General features: G+C 35.4%; 1 protein-coding gene across 1 annotated transcript in view; it reads left to right on the forward strand.

The window, feature by feature from the left end:
* The first annotated feature begins 4756 nt into the window (after positions 1–4756).
* Positions 4757–20779, forward strand: part of LOC124178084 (5-hydroxytryptamine receptor 2A) — a 74510-nt gene continuing 58487 nt past the window's right edge. The window contains exons 1-2 of the mRNA XM_046561225.1: positions 4757–5002; positions 5088–5850. Of these exons, the coding sequence (XP_046417181.1) occupies positions 5334–5850 (517 nt within the window). The 5' untranslated portion in view covers positions 4757–5002; positions 5088–5333. The remainder of the gene's footprint in view (positions 5003–5087; positions 5851–20779) is intronic.

Consider the following 20779-nt stretch of genomic DNA (forward strand, 5'->3'; position numbering starts at 1 on the left):
TATCATCGTTTGAAAAATGGCTCTGAGTACGCCGGATGGGGGCGTTTGAACAAAGTTGGAAAGCTTTTTAGAATTTAAACACCAGCATAAAAAATCGCGGACCAAATCCGAAAGGTTAGGGGTCAGACCCTGGTTAAATTGACGTGGAATGCCCCATATATAGACCCACTGCAGTCAAGTTGCATGGATCATATCTACACACATGCATTCACGCGTCCGTCGATACCTGAGGCTAGTATTTAAACCCCTTTTTCCCCTATCTTTTTCGTCCCGAACGAGCAATTATTCGACACGCGAAATGTCGACCATGCTGTTTTTTTGCGTGAAAAAAAAAAAGAAGAAGGAAACGAACAAACAAAAATGTCAAGAGTTATGGCAAAAAACCGTTCAAAATCTGACCTGTAAATATTTTTTATTCACCCATCTTTTTTTACCGCAATTGTAAAACTATTTTGCGCTGAACATTCGACAGGAATTGTGAAAAAAAAAAAAAAAATTTTTGACACGAGTAATTCTTTACATTCTAATTCGATGTTTGAGCGTTCACCTTTTGCATAATCTTTACTTTACTCAAGATTGGGATGAAATTATAGTAATTCATCGATTAACTTTCCGTTGACTAAAACAGGTATCGTTTAAAAAACTGTTTGAATATTGTTGGGATTAGGAAAAACGAGGTACGCGTAAACATTTTGCGCTATCGTCGATCCTTTTTTGGTAATTGCAACGCAAAATCAGTTTCTTAGGTTTAATCTACTTTTTTAGTCAAACAAGGCTTTAACGTCGATTTATTCTTGCGCAAGCATTAAATTGTCGCAACGGTTACAAGAAAATATAGCAACAGTGATCGTAATGAGAAAGAATAGTAACGGATACTAGACTTTTTGGTAACAGCTAGAAAACTAATTTTCATTTTCTACCTAGAACTTTATTTTGTCGATTGTGGTAAAAAATGAAAATAGTTACGGACCGGTCGATTACCGCAACTAAAAATTTCTCTCAGTTTGCTAAGAATGCTCACCGCTATGACTCAAAGGGTTAAAAGTTACGTACAAGATCATCGTGTGACTTGTCGATATAATTCATTCGCCGTATATGCCTGTATATATATATATATATACATATTATACGTACATAACTGTGCATACACACTCGTTAAGGATATATATCATCCTGAATTTACGCTTATCGCTATTTTACAGCATAACCGACACTTTCCTTATCGATAAATACCGCGATCCACGCTTCAAACAACGCAAGCACGCCATTTGTGTTTTCAACGAACCGTTTGCACAATTGTTATTTTTTTCTTCCTTTTTTTTTTCACTACAAATCGACACGAATTGTAGAAAAGTTTTCTCTCGTATGTAATATGAAACTAAAGATGGTCAATTTAATTTACACGTGAATTCAAACTATAACGATAAATAAAAAAATAATAATCACATCAATCAATTACCTTGATTATCCGATGATGCGCGTAAAATTTTTTTTCAATCTCGTTAAATTTATAATATCTACTAGATTTAAAAATATGTACATATTGTTGCAACAATCGATCGAATTAATTACAGCGGAAAGCGAGTGTCGTGCTTCTTTTTTTTCTGTGTTTTATTTATTTATTTATTTATTTTTTGTTTTACAACATCGATCGAGAACGTTATTAAATTTATTTCCGCCGATGGTGAAGTAAAAGTATCCGCTTAGTGTTCGCGTATCGAAACATGTCGGTGCTGCGTGTCTAGCGCTAAAATGACGGGTACTTTTCATTCGCGAATCGCGATATATTGCAAACGACGGGCAATAAATTACCGTTGTTTGGTATACATGTATAATACAGGTGGTTGAATTTGTCTCAGCGTCGTACGTGTGAATACATATATAGGTTAAAAAATACGAGAGTCGTCTGGCCCGTTTTTAAAAAATGACAACGAGCAAGTTCTTTTTTTTCCAAGAAAAGAAAAAAAAAAAAAAAGCCAAGGCACAACATCGTTACGATAATTTTTCAACGCCAATATCGAAGAAAAATATTTTCACTTTACGGGATAAATATGATGGACTGTTTGCTCAGTATTTTTAGAGTATAGATACAGTTAAATGATGTGTAAAGTTATCCCCTTATAATTGACAAATTTTCGTAATTATCATTGTTCGCGTTTAGTTTCATATTTTATCACATATTTACTTTTATACTTCTGTGATTTTACTCGGTTTAATTAAGCGTGAAACGTTTTACCCGCGTTGTATAGAAATCTGTTGAAAATTGTGTAAAAATGATGGAAATGTTGAAAGAAAAATAAAGGGTAAAATACCGGCTGATATTTTTTATCGAGGTGAAATTTTATCACGATGATTGCAGAGAATTACATCTTATTGAAGGTTTCCTTCGTGGTATAAAATTACCACGACAAATTTTTCGCACGCCATCGAAACCGAAAAAACTCACTTCAGAGAAACATTTCGAGTCAAGGACTCGATTCGTAAATCGACAAGTGATCTGAAAATGGTAAAATTGATGCGCGGGGTGTAAACGCAGAGGATTCGGAAAACAAAATGGTTAAAACATCAAAATTTCAAAGATGAAAAATTCAATTTCAAATTATTTCGAAACGTAGAAAGCTCGAAGTGTTATAAAAAAACGAAAATCTCGAATCGTTAGAACGGATGAAAACTATAGCAAGTCAAAATTCTGACGATTCTGTATTCATAGGTAAATTTTGTCACACCTTACCTTTAAAATACATTTTGTCTAATTTTAACCTCGCTTTTCGCGATCTTTAAAATACATAATCGTGACCTTTTAATTTTCCAATCCATTCCCACCAGATAAATATTTTCGAACGAACAAAATATGTATTCCTGAAAAAAAAGAGATACCGGAATTAGTGGCGTCTGATGAAATTATTAATCAAACACATCTCCTTTTTCTTCTTCTTCTTCTTCTTCTTCTTTCTGATGAAAATCCCACCACGGTAGCCTGTATATCCCGTCAGTCAAGACTCAAGGGAAGTGAGCTTGACGTAGAAGTTCCGAGACTGGAACGAACAAGCGGGGAAAGTTTATCTCTTAATTATCACTTCCCACGGAGGGTTTGGCTCTATCAATATTTCGCAGAGACGAAAGGTGGTGACGCAGAAACGTAATCGCTTGATCGTTCCGCCTCCGCCTCTATTTTAACACTTATTATCGGAATTTGTGTGTGAGAGGAAGGGAGTAAGGGAGTAATAAAGAGAGGAATCGAGTAGAAAAAGGTGAAAGAGCAATTGGATGTAGCGATCAGCCGAGACGGGATGATCTCTCCTCAATCTCAGACCGAGGCTAAAGATTGTTACAAAAGCTTCGATCTGCGGTTGACGTCCGCGTTCTTTTATTAATTTGCCAAAGGGCTCGGCCGACTACCCCTCCAATTTTCTAGGGGAGGGTGAGAAAATTTTCCTTCGAAAAACAATCTCCATTCATCACGCGGAGACTCGTTTACCTCGCCCCTCTCTATCCCTCCTCGATTTTAATCGAATCGTAGCTAATTAATCTTCGGCACCTTCGACCCTTGCGGAAAAATTTTGCGCGCACCGTTTCGCGACCGAAGAGAGTAAGAAGAAAAAAAAAAAATAATTTATCCGGCGCTACGTGCGCAACGGAATGTTTGCTTGACAAGAGAAAAAAAACAAAAAAATAATAACAATAAATAAATGAATAGATAAAACAAAAAAAACACAAAAGTTTTACCTCGTTTTTCACTCTAACAAACTTGTGGTTTCATTGAAGAAGAATTCGTCGTTAAAATTTTTTCGGAACGGACCTTTTTTTTTTTTTCTCTTTCCCACATTGCATCAATTTTCAGTAAGTTGGCGTTACGCGTGGCTGAAAAGAAATGAAAAAAAAAAAAAAACTTAGTCACGGCGCGTATTATACTTTCCTTTTTTTTTTTTTTTCTTTTCTTGTTTGTTCTCCCTTTTTCGGTAGGGATGACCGAAGCGATTTCGGGGATAAGCAGAAAATTTTTTTACTACCGAGATGTGAATTTGAATTGCAACGCAAAAACTTAATCCGCGATTTCATCGGCATGAATGATGGAACGTATCGGAAATATCGGTTATACGTTTCAGGGTGAAACTTTGGGGGATTTGGGTGTCTGATGAAAAAAAAAAAATAAGAAAAAAAAAGAGTCTCAATCTGTGATATTGAAATTTTTCTTACAAGATATCGCGCAACCGTGCCGGTTGAATAAAATCGAGTTCCACGTCGGAAAAAAAAGCAGGAGGAAAGAAGCAGATAAAGAAAAAGGGATACGTTCTACATCGCCTTGCGAAATTCGGACCGTCTTCCTTAATCCGCAAAAATTCTACGGAGAATAATAATCGTTACCGTAGAGTTTGAAATTTTCGGATATCTGTAACTCCCCGTTTTGTTTTTTTTTTTCTTTATTTTCCTTCTTTTACCAAGACATTGTGAATTGTTAAATCGTCGAATATCGAAGTCGAATAAAAACTGAACGTATTTGCAGTAATATGAAATATATGAGAATCTAGGCACAATATTGTACGACATTAAAACGATTGAACGTATGATCGTGAAACGAGATAAATTGATCGATTGAAAAATTCAAATCGTTGGGAAGAAAGGCTTGGCGAAAATATCTTGCGTGTATCGTTTTAGACTTTTCAGGTTACGGCGGAATTGCATTAATTTTATTGAATTGAAAATATCAGATTCGTATCTCAAGTCTGACGTTATAGGAGATAAAAATGTTTACAGAGAAGAAAACCAGAAGAAGAAAACCAAAAATTAGCGCCTCGTGGTCAGAAATAGTAATTTTCTTTTTCTATCGATACTTCGATTATCACAACTCACCGATTTTAATTCATATAGTATTCAACTCGTGAAAAATATAAAAATATCAAACAAAAAATCAAATCGTAATATCTCACGCCGCCGATAAGATCTCGTGTAAATCGAATTCGAGGTTTAAGATCTTTCACGCAAACGAATCTTCTCAAAAAACGTACGTACCTATTTGCACGTAAAATTGAATGATAAAAAAAAAAAAAATCATTATTCTACAATTCATACCATCGTTTTATTTTCAGAAACTTGGGTGATCAATATTCGGAAATTATCGTCTCTAATTAACGAAGAAATAACGCGCTGTGAAATAAAACGTTCCGAAGTGCAGTGTTGAAGTGATAAAATTATTCGCAAAATTTTTTCTATCAAGTCAAAGCAATAAATAAATAAATAAATAAATAAAGTACAAAACTGTTGTGAAATCGCGGTGTAAATTTGCGGTGAAGTGTCGGTGTGAAAAATTTTGAAATGAGGGAGGGCTGAGAGCAATGGACCCGGTATCAGAGGATCAGAAAATCGTGATATCCGCGGGGTTTTCACCGGTTATGGAAAACCGTGATCGGGGTGGTTTAAACTTGACATCGCCGGTCGGCGCCCCGGTGATTTACAGAAGCCTCTTCGACGGCTCGGATGTATTCGGCGACGTTGACATCGAGGGTGACAAGAGTGCGGACGACAACAGTGCGGGTGAAATCGTGCGGGTGACAGTGACGAGAATATTAAACGCCAGTGATTACTACGTGAGTGGGGGTGGCGCCCCGACAACCCCGTCCGCCCCTGGCGCCCCACAATCCGTAGACGACAACGTTCTGAACAACTGGTGGGCCATGCTGGCCCTCGTCCTCGTCCTCGGAACGGCCGCAGGGAATATTTTGGTCTGCCTGGCCATCACCTGGGAACGAAGACTCCAGAATGTGACAAATTATTTTTTAATGAGTCTAGCGATCACCGATCTGATGGTTGCGATACTGGTCATGCCCCTTGGAATACTTACGCTCGTTCGCGGTGAGTAAAACATCAATTTTGACACTAATTTTTATCGGATTGTTATTCCCAAATCACGAGGGAAGCGTTTTCGATGTTTTTTTTTTTTTGTTTTTTTTTCGTTCTTTTTCCAAAGCTTTTGAGGAGATTGATTGGTTGGAAAGGTATGTAATCTTCGTTAATTTTTTTTTTTTTTTTTTTAACACCTAATGCCCTGGAAATAATAAAGCAAATACGAAAGATATTAAAAAAAAAAAAAAAAACACGCACAAAAGTAACCTACACGAAAATAAACCACAATAAAAATAACCAATCACTGTAATGACCCACAGCAAAAATAACGAATTACTAAAATAATCCACGACAAAAACAACGCATTTGAAATTCGATTTGATTTAATTTAATTTAATTTAACTTGTCGAAATTCAATGTTTTGATATTTAATTCTTGTTTTCGTCAATTTTTTGTCATGGATTATTTTTGTCGTGGGTTACTTTTCGCTTGGGTTATTTTTGTTCAATTTGCTTACGTTACGGTATTTTGTGTGGATTATTTTCAACATAGAATGTTGAGGTGATTCATCGAAACTCATTGTCAGATATCGATGCTTGGTTTGAAATGGTATTTAAATTCTTGATAAAGTAATAAACCGTATTTTAGTAAACTATAGCTTTCAGACACCATGACAAACTGGTTTCTTGTGAAACATTGTCACATTTTCCAAAAATTTCTCAATCAGCTGTTGAAAGTTTTAGCCACAAGTCTGTAGGACCCATTTCAAAATGAACCGATCCTGAAAGGATCACCAAAATCTCATCCTCCGTATTATTGATATCCTTGAGTCGCAAAATCGATCTCATACACCGTAATAACGCGTAAAAAAAAATCGGAACCTCAATTTCCCGATTCAATTATCGTGAAAGTTTTGTTGCGCATTGCGTCATGTAACAATAACTAATTAAACGATAATATTATTGACAGTAGGACAAGTACTGGGTGAATTTCCATATTAGAAAACGCATTTAAATAATTGATAAACGATTGTTATTTACTTTTTCTCTATGTTTAAATATTCGTACACTGAGAAAAATTTCATTTGTCATAGTAACTTGAAAAATTGAATAAAACAGATACCGTTAAAAAAACTGTTTGAATATCGTTGTTCATTACGAAAAACGAGGTACGCCTAACCATTTTGTTTACTCTACTTTGAAAATCGCTTATTCGTGCATTGATTCTATGCTGGTGTTCACCGACGAAACAACCGTTTACGTTTAATAGAAAAATAAAGCGCGGTTTCGTGACGACGATAAGAAGATAGATAACATCGATTTCGAAGCGTGTTGGCCGCCCGCTCCAATCTTGTCTGATCGACCCGTCGACCGCCTCTACTTCAAGTAGCGAAGCCCAGTTGTGGGTCAGACCAATGATCAACGAATTTTGTGTCTGCAGTTAGCGTGGCGCGTAAAATTTACGACTACTGAACATTGCGCGAGTCGGGCCTGAAATCTTAGAGTATAATTAGATGCGGTGTGATTTTTGTATTAATTATGATGGTAGTAATAATAATTAAAGTAAAAAAAAAAAAAAAAAAAAAAAAAAATCACCGCACATCCACGGATTCAAGATTTCACGCAATAACTGTGCGAAAGTTTTCTCGTTTCGATAGGAATGAAAGTGAGGGGGGGGGGGGGGGGGGGGGGGGGGTGAAAGTGAGAAATCGCGTTTTCTCATCGGAATTTGTCGAGTTTTTTTTTCTCCCCGAGCTTCGCACGGTTTTTCTGATTCAATGTGTCCCTAAAATTAGACACAGTCCAGCTGCCTGAAATTGGATTCCTGTCACGGCTTGAGATGAAATATTTTTCAAGTACTTTGTTCCTGACGTAACGAAATATGAAGTAACAAGATTTTCCTTCCAAGATTAAGTGTCGTTGGAACGGACCCAATGAAAAAAAAAAAAAAAAAAAAGTTATGCAAATTTAATTTCAATGGGTGCGACTGACGATAAATTTCAACAACTGGACATTTTTAGAAGTGATATATTTGGATCAGTCGCATAGAATGAAAGTGAAAAAGAAAACGAGTCGCAGAAAAAAAATAAATGAATAATTTAAATTCGATCCCTCGAAATAATCTTTTCGCCATTTCTAACAAAAAACAAAAAAAAATTAAAAATTTCACGATGAAGCATCCTTTCTTTTTTACATCTCGGTTCGATAGCCGTAAATTCAATTTCGGTAGATACGGAGAAAAAAATTTCCTACCAGACTACGGCAAATGATTTTACTTCCAATATCGAAGAAATTTTCAAGGGCGTCACTTGCCGAGCTGGGTTCATTACCTAAGAAGACACTGAAGCAACGTTTAAAGACGCATTCGACCGTGTCGAATATAAGCGGTTGAAAATGAAGCTTGAGCACTCGGATGAATTAAGAAAAATACCCCCTTCACCCCTGGCGAATTTCTCCACTCAAAGTGATGAAAAAAACGTTTCCAATTTCAAATTCACTGACAAACAAGACGTCGCTGACAGATAAAGCAGTTTTAATCGGTGTTTTTTACATGGCAAAATAAAGAAAACTTCTAGACCCGAGAGAAAAAAAAAAATAAAATGAATAAAAAATTAAGAATAAATGATAAAATCTTCCATGTGTTTTTTCCTTTCCTTTTTTTTTTTTCTTCTTTCAAAGTATCTACTAAATATCCTAATTTAAAAACGTGTCCATATTTTTGTTCGACTTGTTGCCAGGAAACGAAGGATAATATTAAAAAATTCCAGACACAAAGTCGAAGGGCTGATCAAAGTGAAGGAGATCATTTGAACTTGAAAGTGGATTGAAAAAATAAAAATAAAATTGAAAAGAATTAAAATAAACTGAAAGGCTGCTCGAAACTTTAATTGGCAGAGTTTCAGCTTCCAATCTACCGGCTCGCTTTTTGTAGAGTGTGCGCAAGTCACATTTATTTGGTGTGTAAGGGAGAAAGATAAAAAAAAAAAATAAATAAAAATTGTTCAAAACATCATTAGACTGATTTAAATATATACATACATAATTTATACGAAGATAATTTCGGAGAAATTTTGTCGTTAATATTCTATCCTATTAAAGAGGTATTAAAAATCGTGGTACAAATATTGTTTGTCATTCTACGCGTGTCTATACTTGAAATAAGTAATATGAAACTTGAAATTTTATGATTAATCGTCAAAGTTGACACGCGAATCGGGATGACCGTATGCAAAATAAATAATATCGACAAAATTCAACGGATAAATGTTAGATTCGCGTAAAATTTCATCCCCATTCGACATCTAACACGCAGCGGTGTTGCAGGGAAAAAGGGGATGAAAAACGAAAGAAGGTAGAAAGGGGAGTAATCCTTCACCTTTTACCCTTATCCACACGTGCACACTCACAGAAATGTAAACACATACACACAGCGATAAGGACAACTCCCCAACAATTTTCCTCTCAGAAGGAAAGAGCTCTCGAGCAAGAGCCACTCACGCGTTAAATTACCAATTACATAAATACCGGTTTCGAGAACCGTGCAAGCGCGGCGCACAAAACCGTTTTACGACTTTCTCATATATATTTAAAATGCTCTACGTCTCGGTGACGAAACGCCGTGAAATTCAAACCACGATACCATTGAGAAAAAAAGTTGACTAACTCATTTCCAACTTTGTACAACATGTATATTATTTTAACAATTATTTATCTACTTCATTTTATTGTTATTATTATTTTTTTTCTCACGGTTGTTTACGTTTCGAACATCGATCGAATCTCTCTCTTTTTCTTTCGCTTTCTTTCCCAACAATCGGTAACTTCAAAAGTCGCTTATCAGCGTATCTTTTCGAGACGGAAGAACAAAGATGCTAGTTTTTTAGTTACCAATTTCTTTAGTTTTTTAGTTCTCAGTTTAGTTTTGAAACTTCTTTTTTCAGTAATTTTGTTTCCCTTTATTTATTTATCTAAACATTTTACACATATTTAATATTTTACAGATATATACAGCTGTTTTTAATTATTTATTTACTTGTTCGTTTATTTACCTGTTTTATTTAATTTTTTTTTTATTATATTTTAGTTCTACTTTATTCTATGCGTACTTGTCATCCTCCGCTGTATTTAACATTCAATTTCTTTTTTTACTTTCATAATTCCACGTGCAGATTTTGCTTCTTTCTATTTCTTTCTCATTCGATCTTAATACGCCAATTATTCTTTGAACTGGTGGATAAAAAAAGCCGAAAAAATATCGACTCCAAAAACGTGAATAATTTCAACGGGATTTTTCACTGATTACAAAATTCATTCCGCTTTGCCTTTGTAGCTTAAAGAATTTTCTTTTTTTCATGCGGACTGAATCAATTCCAAGTGAGTTGGTTTGACAGATGCGAGTTTTTTTAGACCAGTAGAATTCGGTTAAAATTCAAGGCGGAACGAAATTCGACAAAACGTAACTTCGAATGAAAAAGTTTCATTGGTTAGGAATATTTTTGCAGAAATAGAATCGTCGTGTTACTATTTCTGATTTTAGTGCTAGGAAAATACCGTTTGTCCATTTTTAGTGAATTTCGATTTAGTTGACGTCAATACAATTATTTACAAATCGCTCGAATTAATGTTTCATTTGAAACTTCAGTCGACTGAGAAGAGGCACAAGAAAGTTGAAAATATTTAAATGACACAGGAAATTCATAGCGGGCAATTTTGAAATAATTTTCACTACGATTGAAACAAGTTTCAATTTCACATAAGCTTCGATTGAACAATTGACAGCATTTCTATTCGGACCGACGAAAGATTTCTGTTAAATCTTTAACGGAGCTTTTTTAAGTGGAAATTCTTGTGATTTTTATTTTCCTTACAACGTTAATGGGACATTGTTTCTAAGAAATTAAACTCAATTAACCTGAGCTGCTCGTTTAAAAGTTGTGTTTTATGATTACTCGTATTCCGTACATTTCACCCGGAACTGTTAAACTCACAAGGACCTTCGGATATGCATATTATGTATTTGTGCAGTTCGGTCCGAGATAGTGTAAAAAAGAAAAGCATCGATTGTAAAAAGGATTTAATGAATGTGCACCCCAATAACCAATTAAATTGAATTTGAGTATTGAAATTGTTTTATTTCGATACGCTCACTTAATCAATGCGACAAACGGCGAATTACAGCTAAAAAAAAAAAAAAACAATCAACAAACAAACGAATCTTGAAGTGTATATATGAAATCGTAGGAGTCTTATGAAATCTTCCGTGAAATTTTCAATATTTTATAATTGACAGTAACTAAAAAGAAAAACAACGATATCTAGTAATCTGAGGTTCTAGTCTTTTGAAACACCTTGTAACCGTAATTGAACTCTGGTAATTTGGAGTTCGCAGTTAATTAGTTTTCCAAGTGAATAACCGTTGGAGAAACAATCCTCGTTCGATGAATTCTTGTGTTCGACCCGTCGATTTCTTGTCGTGTAAAGCCCCGGACTATATTTACTTAGGGCATGTTTGGGTGAACTCTGTTTTAACGCGCACTTTACGGCCTCCGCCGCTGTGCCCATAACTGTAATACCTTCCCACTTCTGAACCCTCTCTACCTACACGTACAACGAGTTTCATGCACAGAGTGGCTAACGGGTAAAATTCGTCAATAAACACATGCCTCAAGTATTTACCGATCCGATCTAAAATTTGGACACCCCAGTAGGTACAAGGAGAGTTTCAAGTACAGCTTTCCGTTCCAACATTTGCCGACACTTAGCCAATGACACAAACCTTTTACCCTCAAAGATTCTGAAAACATTGTGGAAAATGGTTTGTGTCTCGGCTGAGTGTCGGTAAGCGTCGGTAAGGGAATCTGCATACACAACTTTTTGTGTGTACCGAATCGCCACCTCGTAAAACTTCTCGACGATCATTTTGCACTCTGTCACTTAGTGGCACCAATTTTTCTCGAATTTCAGCAGCCTCTGACTTTTCCGGAATGAAGAAATTCTCCGACTATTAACGGTTTTTCCCTCATACCTAATTTATTGCCGTCATATGATGTAACGGAGGTAAGAGGTATAAAATGAGAATCGCTGGAATTCGGCTCAAATTGGGTATGATTAAGAATCAATCTATTGGAACGAAAACACACTGTTCAAATACTAAATTTCAACTATGATAAAACACCTTGTTATTAAAAATGTTGATGAAGTCAAATTGTTGGTAATTTTTTTTTCAATGCATGGTTGTAATAATTCCATTGAAAAATAGTTAATTTTATTCGTAGTTAAATTCCTCACAAATTACTTTCAGCGGGTTGTTTTTTTCTTTTAACGTATCGTGCATTCTTGAAGCATGATATAAAATTTTCTAAACTCGTCGTTTTTTGTTTCGTTGAAAGAACTTTTAAAACAGGAATGAATAGAAAGTCGCAGGCCGTTTTCTCACGCCCAGAGGTTTCACAGTGAAAAAAGAAGAATGAAAAACACGTTTGTTGACGAGTCAAATCGGATAAGAAGATGGACGAGTTCCGATTTCTTTTGTTTTACTTTCTTTTTTCCATTATTTACGTTCCGTTTTCTCCCCTCTTTATTCTCATCGCGTTGCCTCTCATCCTGGATAAAGAGTTTCGAGGACATACGCAGGGGATCGAAGGTCGAGGATACAGGCTGACTCGAGTTTCAGGTGGGAAAACTGAATTTATAGCCTGTGAAGGTATACACAAGAGGGTGAATCGGATCTCTGACGTTGTGGATTTCTCATTTCTAAGATTAGCACCGTGCGTTAAATTTCCACCCCTTGAGGAAAACCCGTTTCTCTTTCTTTCGATTTTTGACAGTCTCTGCAATGTCTTGCACTCTCAAATTTTTATCCTCGTCACATTTATTTTTCTCTTCTTATTATATTCCATCCACAATGTAATACTACGCTGAAAGATCTCTTGTTCGCTAGTTTCAAGTTATTTTAAGTCACCCACCAAGTCTGTAACCTTCTTTCATACTCGTTTTATACTTTGGGGTGCTCACTCTGGTATAATGAAAACACGTTCTATTTTATTTTATTCTATTCTATTCTCTCTCTCCCTCTCTCTCTCTCTCTCCTTTAATTCTCTAGACTCCCTAGCTCTCTTCGGTAATTTGGGAATGAGTCTGAATTATCAACGCCGTTGTATCCCGGCTCGCTTTTATCATCTCGTGATGCTAGTTGGCTGTATACGCCGCACGGGAGTTGAAAAAGCGAAGGGAAGAGGATGAGAGTACAGAAAGGGTGCTCGAATAAAACGAAGCGTAAAATATTTCTCAGGAGTAAGGCAGGCATTCGTTTGTGTCCGTGTGGTTGTTATACATTTATGGCCCCGCCTGTGTTACGCAGGTGTGCAGGTAGATAAATAAATCTTCCTGCAAGGTGTTATTCGCGTAAAAACTTCGGTTATTATCACCCCTCGAGTTTCGCGTAATTTTCCTCCCATCGCCCTTACGCTTTAAGTATTCCTTCTTCAAGACGAACTTTCAAACCATTGTGTTTGTATCTTGATATACTTCTCAACTAAACGTACGCAGATTTATGAAACATTGTCACGATTACAAACTGCAGCTGGTTTGAAATAAGAAATACGCGAGTTTCAAACCGAGATTCCGAATTAGGAACTAAAAAAACCGTCCGATACGATATTGCACGTCAATCCGAATAAATTTTACAATTTTCATTCAAAAATTTTATTCCGTCTTCAATTAAGAAACTTAATTAATGCAGCGTGCGATTTCTCGTCGCTAAAATTAAACAACGATCCTTGAATTTAAAGGGATTGTCAGAGAGGCAAAAAAAAAAAAAACACAGAAAACTTTCTACAGAGCGAAGTGAATCCATAAAAGTTTTGAATGAACCCCTGAATATTCAATTAGCGTAATCTAAAACTACAACGAAAATTTCCGTCACCCAAAAGGAAAAAAAATATTATCATTACAATTTGCAGTGACTTTGGCATGTTTCGCACGGTTGTTATTCAAGTGTATTCATGTCATATTTATACATACATCGTCAATTTGACAGAATGTTATCGTACCTAGTTTACGCCCATTTGCCTGCAGTGTCTGTGTACACTGAAACGTATCAAAGTCAATAACAAGTCAAATTATAACCCCTCGGTCCATTTAAGCACGACATTACGCGATCGACTGATCGACTGACTGACAGCCGAATAAAACATGTAAATAGGGACAGCAGCTTTCAGAAGTTTACTGAACTCTGAGATCGATCAAAAATACGCACAGCCTGTCGGTCACGAATCAATTCCCTTCGTGTCAACTTGACGAAAGTTCGAGTGGACGGGAAATCTGAATTTTTTACCATCTGGCATGCTCGACGCAGAGAGTTTTTATTTCCTCTATTAGCCGGTCGAATCGACTGGAATATATTTTCGAAAATGTATACATATATAATTCAGTTTTATTTATTGAGAAAAAATTGTCTCTCAGGTCCGATAGTTTCTTCGATGCAAAGTACAAAGTTCACTGTAAAATTTTACCGAGTAACTCTGTTCCTTTTTTCATATTTATTTAATTCAAGTTAAAACTCGGGTAGGGATTTCGAATAAGGCTTGAAACACAGCTTGGATCATAAAATTAAGAAAAAAAAAAAATGGAAGTTGAATAAAAAATCTGATAATTTTATCCTGCCTAGAAATTTCAACAACAAAAAAAAGTTAAAAGCGTAGCTCACGATTCTATTTAAATGTTGATGCGTAACAAGATTCAAAAATTCCTCTCATTTAAAAGTTGACGAATGTGAAAAGCTGCTGGAAATAGTTTCTCGCGAAAGCAAATCGAAAGTAACTCGGCTTGCCGAAATTTTTTTTTTCACAGCGAGATTAATATATTCCACGTCTAAAAATCTTTCAAGAAACACTCGCGAGTTTCATTTCAGACGATTGCGTGACGCCGTATAGTTATCTTCAAATTCTAAAAGAGCTATAAATTTTGCTCAATAAATGGTAGCAAACTTTTCTCACAATCTGTGCTGAATAATACATAGGAATGAATTATCCGAGAATAGACCAAGTTAATGGGTTAAATTTACTTGTGAATGGGTTGCGATGTATATGCATACATACATATACATATATATATATATATATATACAATGTATATACGACAACGTGGATAAATCGATTACGCTTCTCGTTGCCAAGTGGAGGCCGCTAATCGTTGACTAATATTCGCACCCAATTTGTTTGCTTGTAGAAACATGCGTTTCTACATCACTCAAGTAGCACTTGACCTATCCTCATAGCTGACATTCGATCAAAGCACAGCTGCTGTCACGTCATAGCTGTCCGATTAGCGAGCAGAAAATTTTCCGAATCACGTATATATATATATATATGTATATACGGGGCATTCCAGGACATTTCGATAAAGATTTTACATCGATGTCTCAGATTGGTTTTATAATTTTTTTGTATGAATGTACGTGACGGAATACGCAATCGCGATTTTTTTTTCGGATATTTTCGACCCAGCGTATCTGAGGTACGATTTGAAAACTTGACAAACAAAAAACCCACTTTCTGAAATCTTATAAGATTCAGAAAAATCTCATCGAATATAAAAAAAATTTTTCACACCTGTTGGAGGATGAAGATTTCGTAACTTCGAAAGATAAATAAGAAAAATGGAAATAAAAAAAAAAAAAACATTATTATTGTTGGTCAACATTTTTGGTGTAAGAATGAACACAAAAGCTCGTTATAATGTGAAACGAGAAACATCTGTTCAGAGAAATATTATAATAAGCTTTTATGATCATTCCCAAAAGTCACTTAATGTTGCTGTATGTATTATTTTTATTTATTCATCACGGAGAAATTTTAAGTTACGGATACATATTTCTTTTTTTTACGTTTCCACGTAACTCCAACGATATTTAGAAATATCAATAAACCACAAAAAGTGAAATTTTTCCCATCGCGTTGGGAGGAAATAAAATTTTTCACGTGTTGGTGAATTCCCGTTTTCGCGAAGAGCGCAACTTTTATTTCTTTATTATTTCTTTTTTTTTTTTTTTTTTTTCTTTCTTCACAAAATGATTACAAGCGAACAGGTTCGATTATTCTGTACTGAAATATAAGAATAAATGGTACGAAGAACGTTACACCTACTAATACGGATTCATCCGGCCCGGCCCCAAGGCAGAAAAAAGAAAAAAAAAAGATAAATGGAAAAAGAAAGAAAGAATGAAAGTGAGGCTGGGAAAATTTTTCGCAAAACCTTGTACATATATATGTATATAAGACTGATATTATATTCGGGAAGTGTGTAACGTCGAGGGTGAATAAATTTGAGATAAACGATGTTCACCCAACGATCAAATAGAATTGCGCGTACGATTGGACTCGTATAAACGTGAAAAAAAAAAAAAGAATTCATTCTTACTAAGGATAAAGGAAAAGAGGATATCTTCGCAATCCTCTCTTAACCGAGGACACGTATATCAATGGATAATAACAATATTATGGACAGACGATATGAGTGACTTAATTATCATCCCAATTTTTTATCTTCCATTTACACAGACGTTCGTAATAAGGTTATCATTTTTCAGTTAATTTCAAATTTAAAAACTCAATTTTTATTTTTCGTGCCATCTCAAAAATTTCGCAGCGTCTAAATAGTCACTTTTTCGTGAGTCAAAAACAAAAAAAAAACCTACCATTTGTCGGCTACTCGTGAATTTGTGAGTAAAAAAAAAAAAAAAAAAACCAATCGCGCGAATTTTCCTCCGAGAAACTTGGCAAAAATCGCGGATCATTAAATACGAAAACGAAACGAAACGAATCAACCAAAAAATTACAATCAATTTCGCGTTCAGAAACGATTCAGAATTATCTCAACACAAATTAAATTCGTCAAAAACGAACGTTGCGTATAATTTTCGCGTAGATTTGAATACGCGGTTTGAGGGTGACAAAAAACAAAAAACGAACCAAAATTAATTCACTAGTAAATTAGAGAATCAAATTTTTTCTTCCACCGAATAATGCTCGGCTTTGCGGATAGAAAAAAATCATCACCGCGTTGGCAGTTTTTATTTACAATTCATCGATAGATCGATTTTATCTCGAGACTCGGCGAGATTCGGTGCAAGAAATTAAACCGTGGGCGATGTCTTTCGACGTTACGGTGTAGATGGAAAGATATGGTCGACTCGACGATTCTGCTGGATCCGATAAAGTTAATACTGACGGACAGGGGTGAACGGGGAATGAAAGAGTGGAGGAGGCCGGGGGGTGGGAGGGGGGAATTGAACAAAAACACGATAGGAAAAGGGTTCGGTTTTGGTTCGCCCGAGTAAACCGCACTTTCACGGAAATTTACCAACCCATCCGGGCTGGACAAGCGGTTTCTACATGGTGACAGCTGCTTCCGAGGATGGAACGATTCGTTTACCCGGACTGCCTTTTCTACTTTGTAAATGTTTCCGGGTCAGTTGGGTGAATGCGCCAAAGTTTCGTTGCTTTCGCTGCTTCGTTCGGCGCGGAGAATCGTAGAATTTGGAACTGGGATTTGGAAATTGGAAAAAGAAAAAAGAAAAAAAATTAAATCAACCGTACGAGTGTTTTGGAATTTTCAAAGGATCTTGTCTGTATATACAAATTCAATCTAAGGTAGACGGTCCGTTTTTTTCTTTTTTTTTTTTCTTTCTTTTCTTTTTTCATGCTCTTATCGCTGAGAGAATCGGAAAAACTTCTCCAACGGTTGTTGAAAAAGTTGGGAAATTCTTTCCAATACTTGGAGCAATGAGAAAATTTTCAATAATGCGACCGGCGAAATCGTTTTCACTGATAAGATATCAGTGACGAATTCTGGAAATTCTGGAAAAAAATAGAAAAAAAAAAAAAAGTCAACTCAAGCTCAAGGAACTTTCGAACACACATATCGACGAACAACATGGATCGAAGATAGAAAATGATCCGTAGCTGTTGTTCGAAAGTTGGGATAGTGTTACGATTTGGAATTTTAAATAATCGCGTCTGTATCCTGAAAATCTTTGTCGAAATTGTTAGTTTTCAATGTTTGCCAATTGCGTTTAATAAAAGTAAACAAATAACTTTTGCCTCGTAGGGATGAAAGACCGGAGAGAAAGCTTTCGAAAAAAGTTACAAGAGAAACAAGTCAGTTGTCGGAAAGTAAAATTGCGTATCGAGAAAGCGGATGAAATTCCGAAAGGAAAAAGAAAAATCGTCAGTAAAAACGTTCGTACGTTCATTCGCAAATTTTAATACACTGTTTAATTCCTGCAATGAGTAACCGCGTTTTTTTTTTCAAACGAGAGAAAAGCAGGTCAGTTGAGGATGAGAATGAATTATTAGTGAACGTCACACCGAGCTTTTGGTCCGCATCGGCTTGAAAATAAGAGACAACACGCTGTCCATAAATCACGGTTCATTTTTCAACTTGCCATTTAACTTTTTACTTGCCGATACATGAGCGGGCGTATATATATATATATATATATATATACCCATAAAACAAAAAATCGGTATTACGCACGGCCTTAATTACTGTCGGTCAATTTCATCCGCGCATCCGGAAAAATTCGCAGATCGTATGACGCGTACAATATATGGGGAATTCCATGCAAAAACAATCAACGTCTGACCCTCACCGTTTTTGATTTCGTTAAAAAAATTTCGTGTATGGTCCCAAATTTGAAACAGTACCCTGAACTTTTTCAGATTTTTTTATCCCGCAGCTCGATTATTTATAAATAATTGGAGTAATTTTGAAAAGGTCCTTTTTTAAAAATCTCGAACAATTCTCTGAAACTATATTTTCTATTTCAAACATTTTTAATACCGGACCTATATTGGATCGATTTACTTTCCATTCTTTTGTCAGAACTTTGAATTTTTTTTTTTATATCAGATGAAACATTTATGATGATTTACTGAATTTTTCTAGTTACTATAACGAATGAAACTTTTCTCAGTGTATATTTTGCAAGCGGGTGAAATTTTCCTGCCATTATTTTTGAGTAGTTTCATTTATTTATTTATATTTTTTTTTTTTTTTGTCTCAATTGAAATCAAACTTGTTGTCACGTTATTAATCTTGCTGATAAATGCATATCAGAATTCCAAAACTTGATACAAAGGCTAGAGAACCTTGAGGACTGTGAAAAGATGGGATCGGCAGTTTTTTTTTTTTTTTTTGCACAATTTTTGTCAGTCGGTGAAAAGGTTGGCAAAAAGATAATAAACCAGTGAAACGCGAGGCGCGAAGCGACAAGCGTGGCAAGCCGTTAAAAAAGTTGAACTTTTCCTAGACTCGTATCACAATCCTCTCAAGATCTTATCTCTATAATTGCCTGTCTTACGCTTTCCAATCTTCTTCTTCTCCATAATTTCACGAACCCTCGTATTAAACGTCATTTTTGCGAAACAGCTTATTCCCTACCCTTCCTCGCTTTTAAAAATTCGTCAAGAAAGTACACAGAACGTTACATAATAAATAAAGACGAGTTTCGCAAGGACGGTAAAATTTTTTTAAGGAATCAAATAAAAAAAATATATATATATATATATATATATTTTTTCTACGTGAAGATTACGTTTTTAATGGTATATTAAACTAAATCGATTTCATTTACAGCTTTGAAACTGTTCGAAACCCGCGCGAAATCCGATAATTAAATTTCACTAAGTATAGTTTGATAACGGAAAGAAAAATGACTGTGTAAGAATAAAATGAAATAAAACAAATCGACGAATAAAGATCAACGAAAAATACGTAAATAAATAAGAAATGCTAACCGCGTAAGGGGTGAAATTTTGATAAACATTTTTCAGCGGTTATGATTTACGAGTATATCGTTAGAACCTAAATTAATTAACTCTTATATATACGTCCGGGGAGTTTTTCTTTCTTATCCTTATCTTTATCTTCTGAAAGAGACAGGCTGCCTACTTTTCAAGACATATATATATATATACACATATATATATGCGTACGAATATAATACGCGTATAATTAACAGGCGCCGCGGGCGATTCGGCTCTGAAATCACGATTCAAGAACGACGAACTAAAACCGTCGGCCGCAAGCTCGGCAAAGTAAATCTCTTGCCTGTGTACTAAAAATCTGAAGCGGAAAACAAATCGTTCCGGGATTTGAATTTTAACGATAAATCTTTGAAATTCACCGACGCGACGATTGAATCGTCAACTGATAGCGATGATCGTTTTAGGTCTTGGGGAAAAATGAGTATAAGAAATTTGAAGAAAACTTACAGTTTCGGTGAAAGTTTTTTTTTTTTTTTTTTTTAAGAAAGCTCGCATGCTTTTACTTCGGACTGATAACGAGGATGACGATCAAAATGAAAAAACAAAATAGGTAGACGAATATTGCATCGTCAACACGAATTTTGAGTCAAAGTTCCAGATGTCAAATTTTGATTTCTACCGCGTAACTAGTAGAAGAAAGAAAACCAGTTTTGTTAGATAAATGTTGCTTTTACTTCAACGCGCTGTTTATAATATCGAGCAAAAGATTCAAGACTTATTTATCAACGTAAAAAAAAGGCAAAAGAAACAAACTCGATGTATAAAATAAAACTTCATTTATTTGAACGTAAACTCGTGAGAAAAAATGTTTTCTTTTCTGTTGACCTGTGTTGCAATTAACCAAGTCTTTGCGAATGTATGTAAGTCTGATAAGCAAACTTAAAAAATATACTATTCCGAATTTTACTGTTCTTTGTCCGGGTGAAAAAAAATAAATAAATAATTACCTATAAGAAGAGACATATAAGAAAACGACAAATTCAACACCTCGAGGTATTATAAATACAAAAGCTTAAGGTCGTCCGAGCAATTTTCCTCAGCTTGTGATTATCTCCGCGAGGAGATTGGAATATCCAACCCTCCACTTCCGCTCACAGCCACTGGCTGGTA

Source organism: Neodiprion fabricii, chromosome 3 (genome assembly GCF_021155785.1).
Source record: "Neodiprion fabricii isolate iyNeoFabr1 chromosome 3, iyNeoFabr1.1, whole genome shotgun sequence".
NCBI classification, from domain to species: domain Eukaryota; kingdom Metazoa; phylum Arthropoda; class Insecta; order Hymenoptera; family Diprionidae; genus Neodiprion; species Neodiprion fabricii.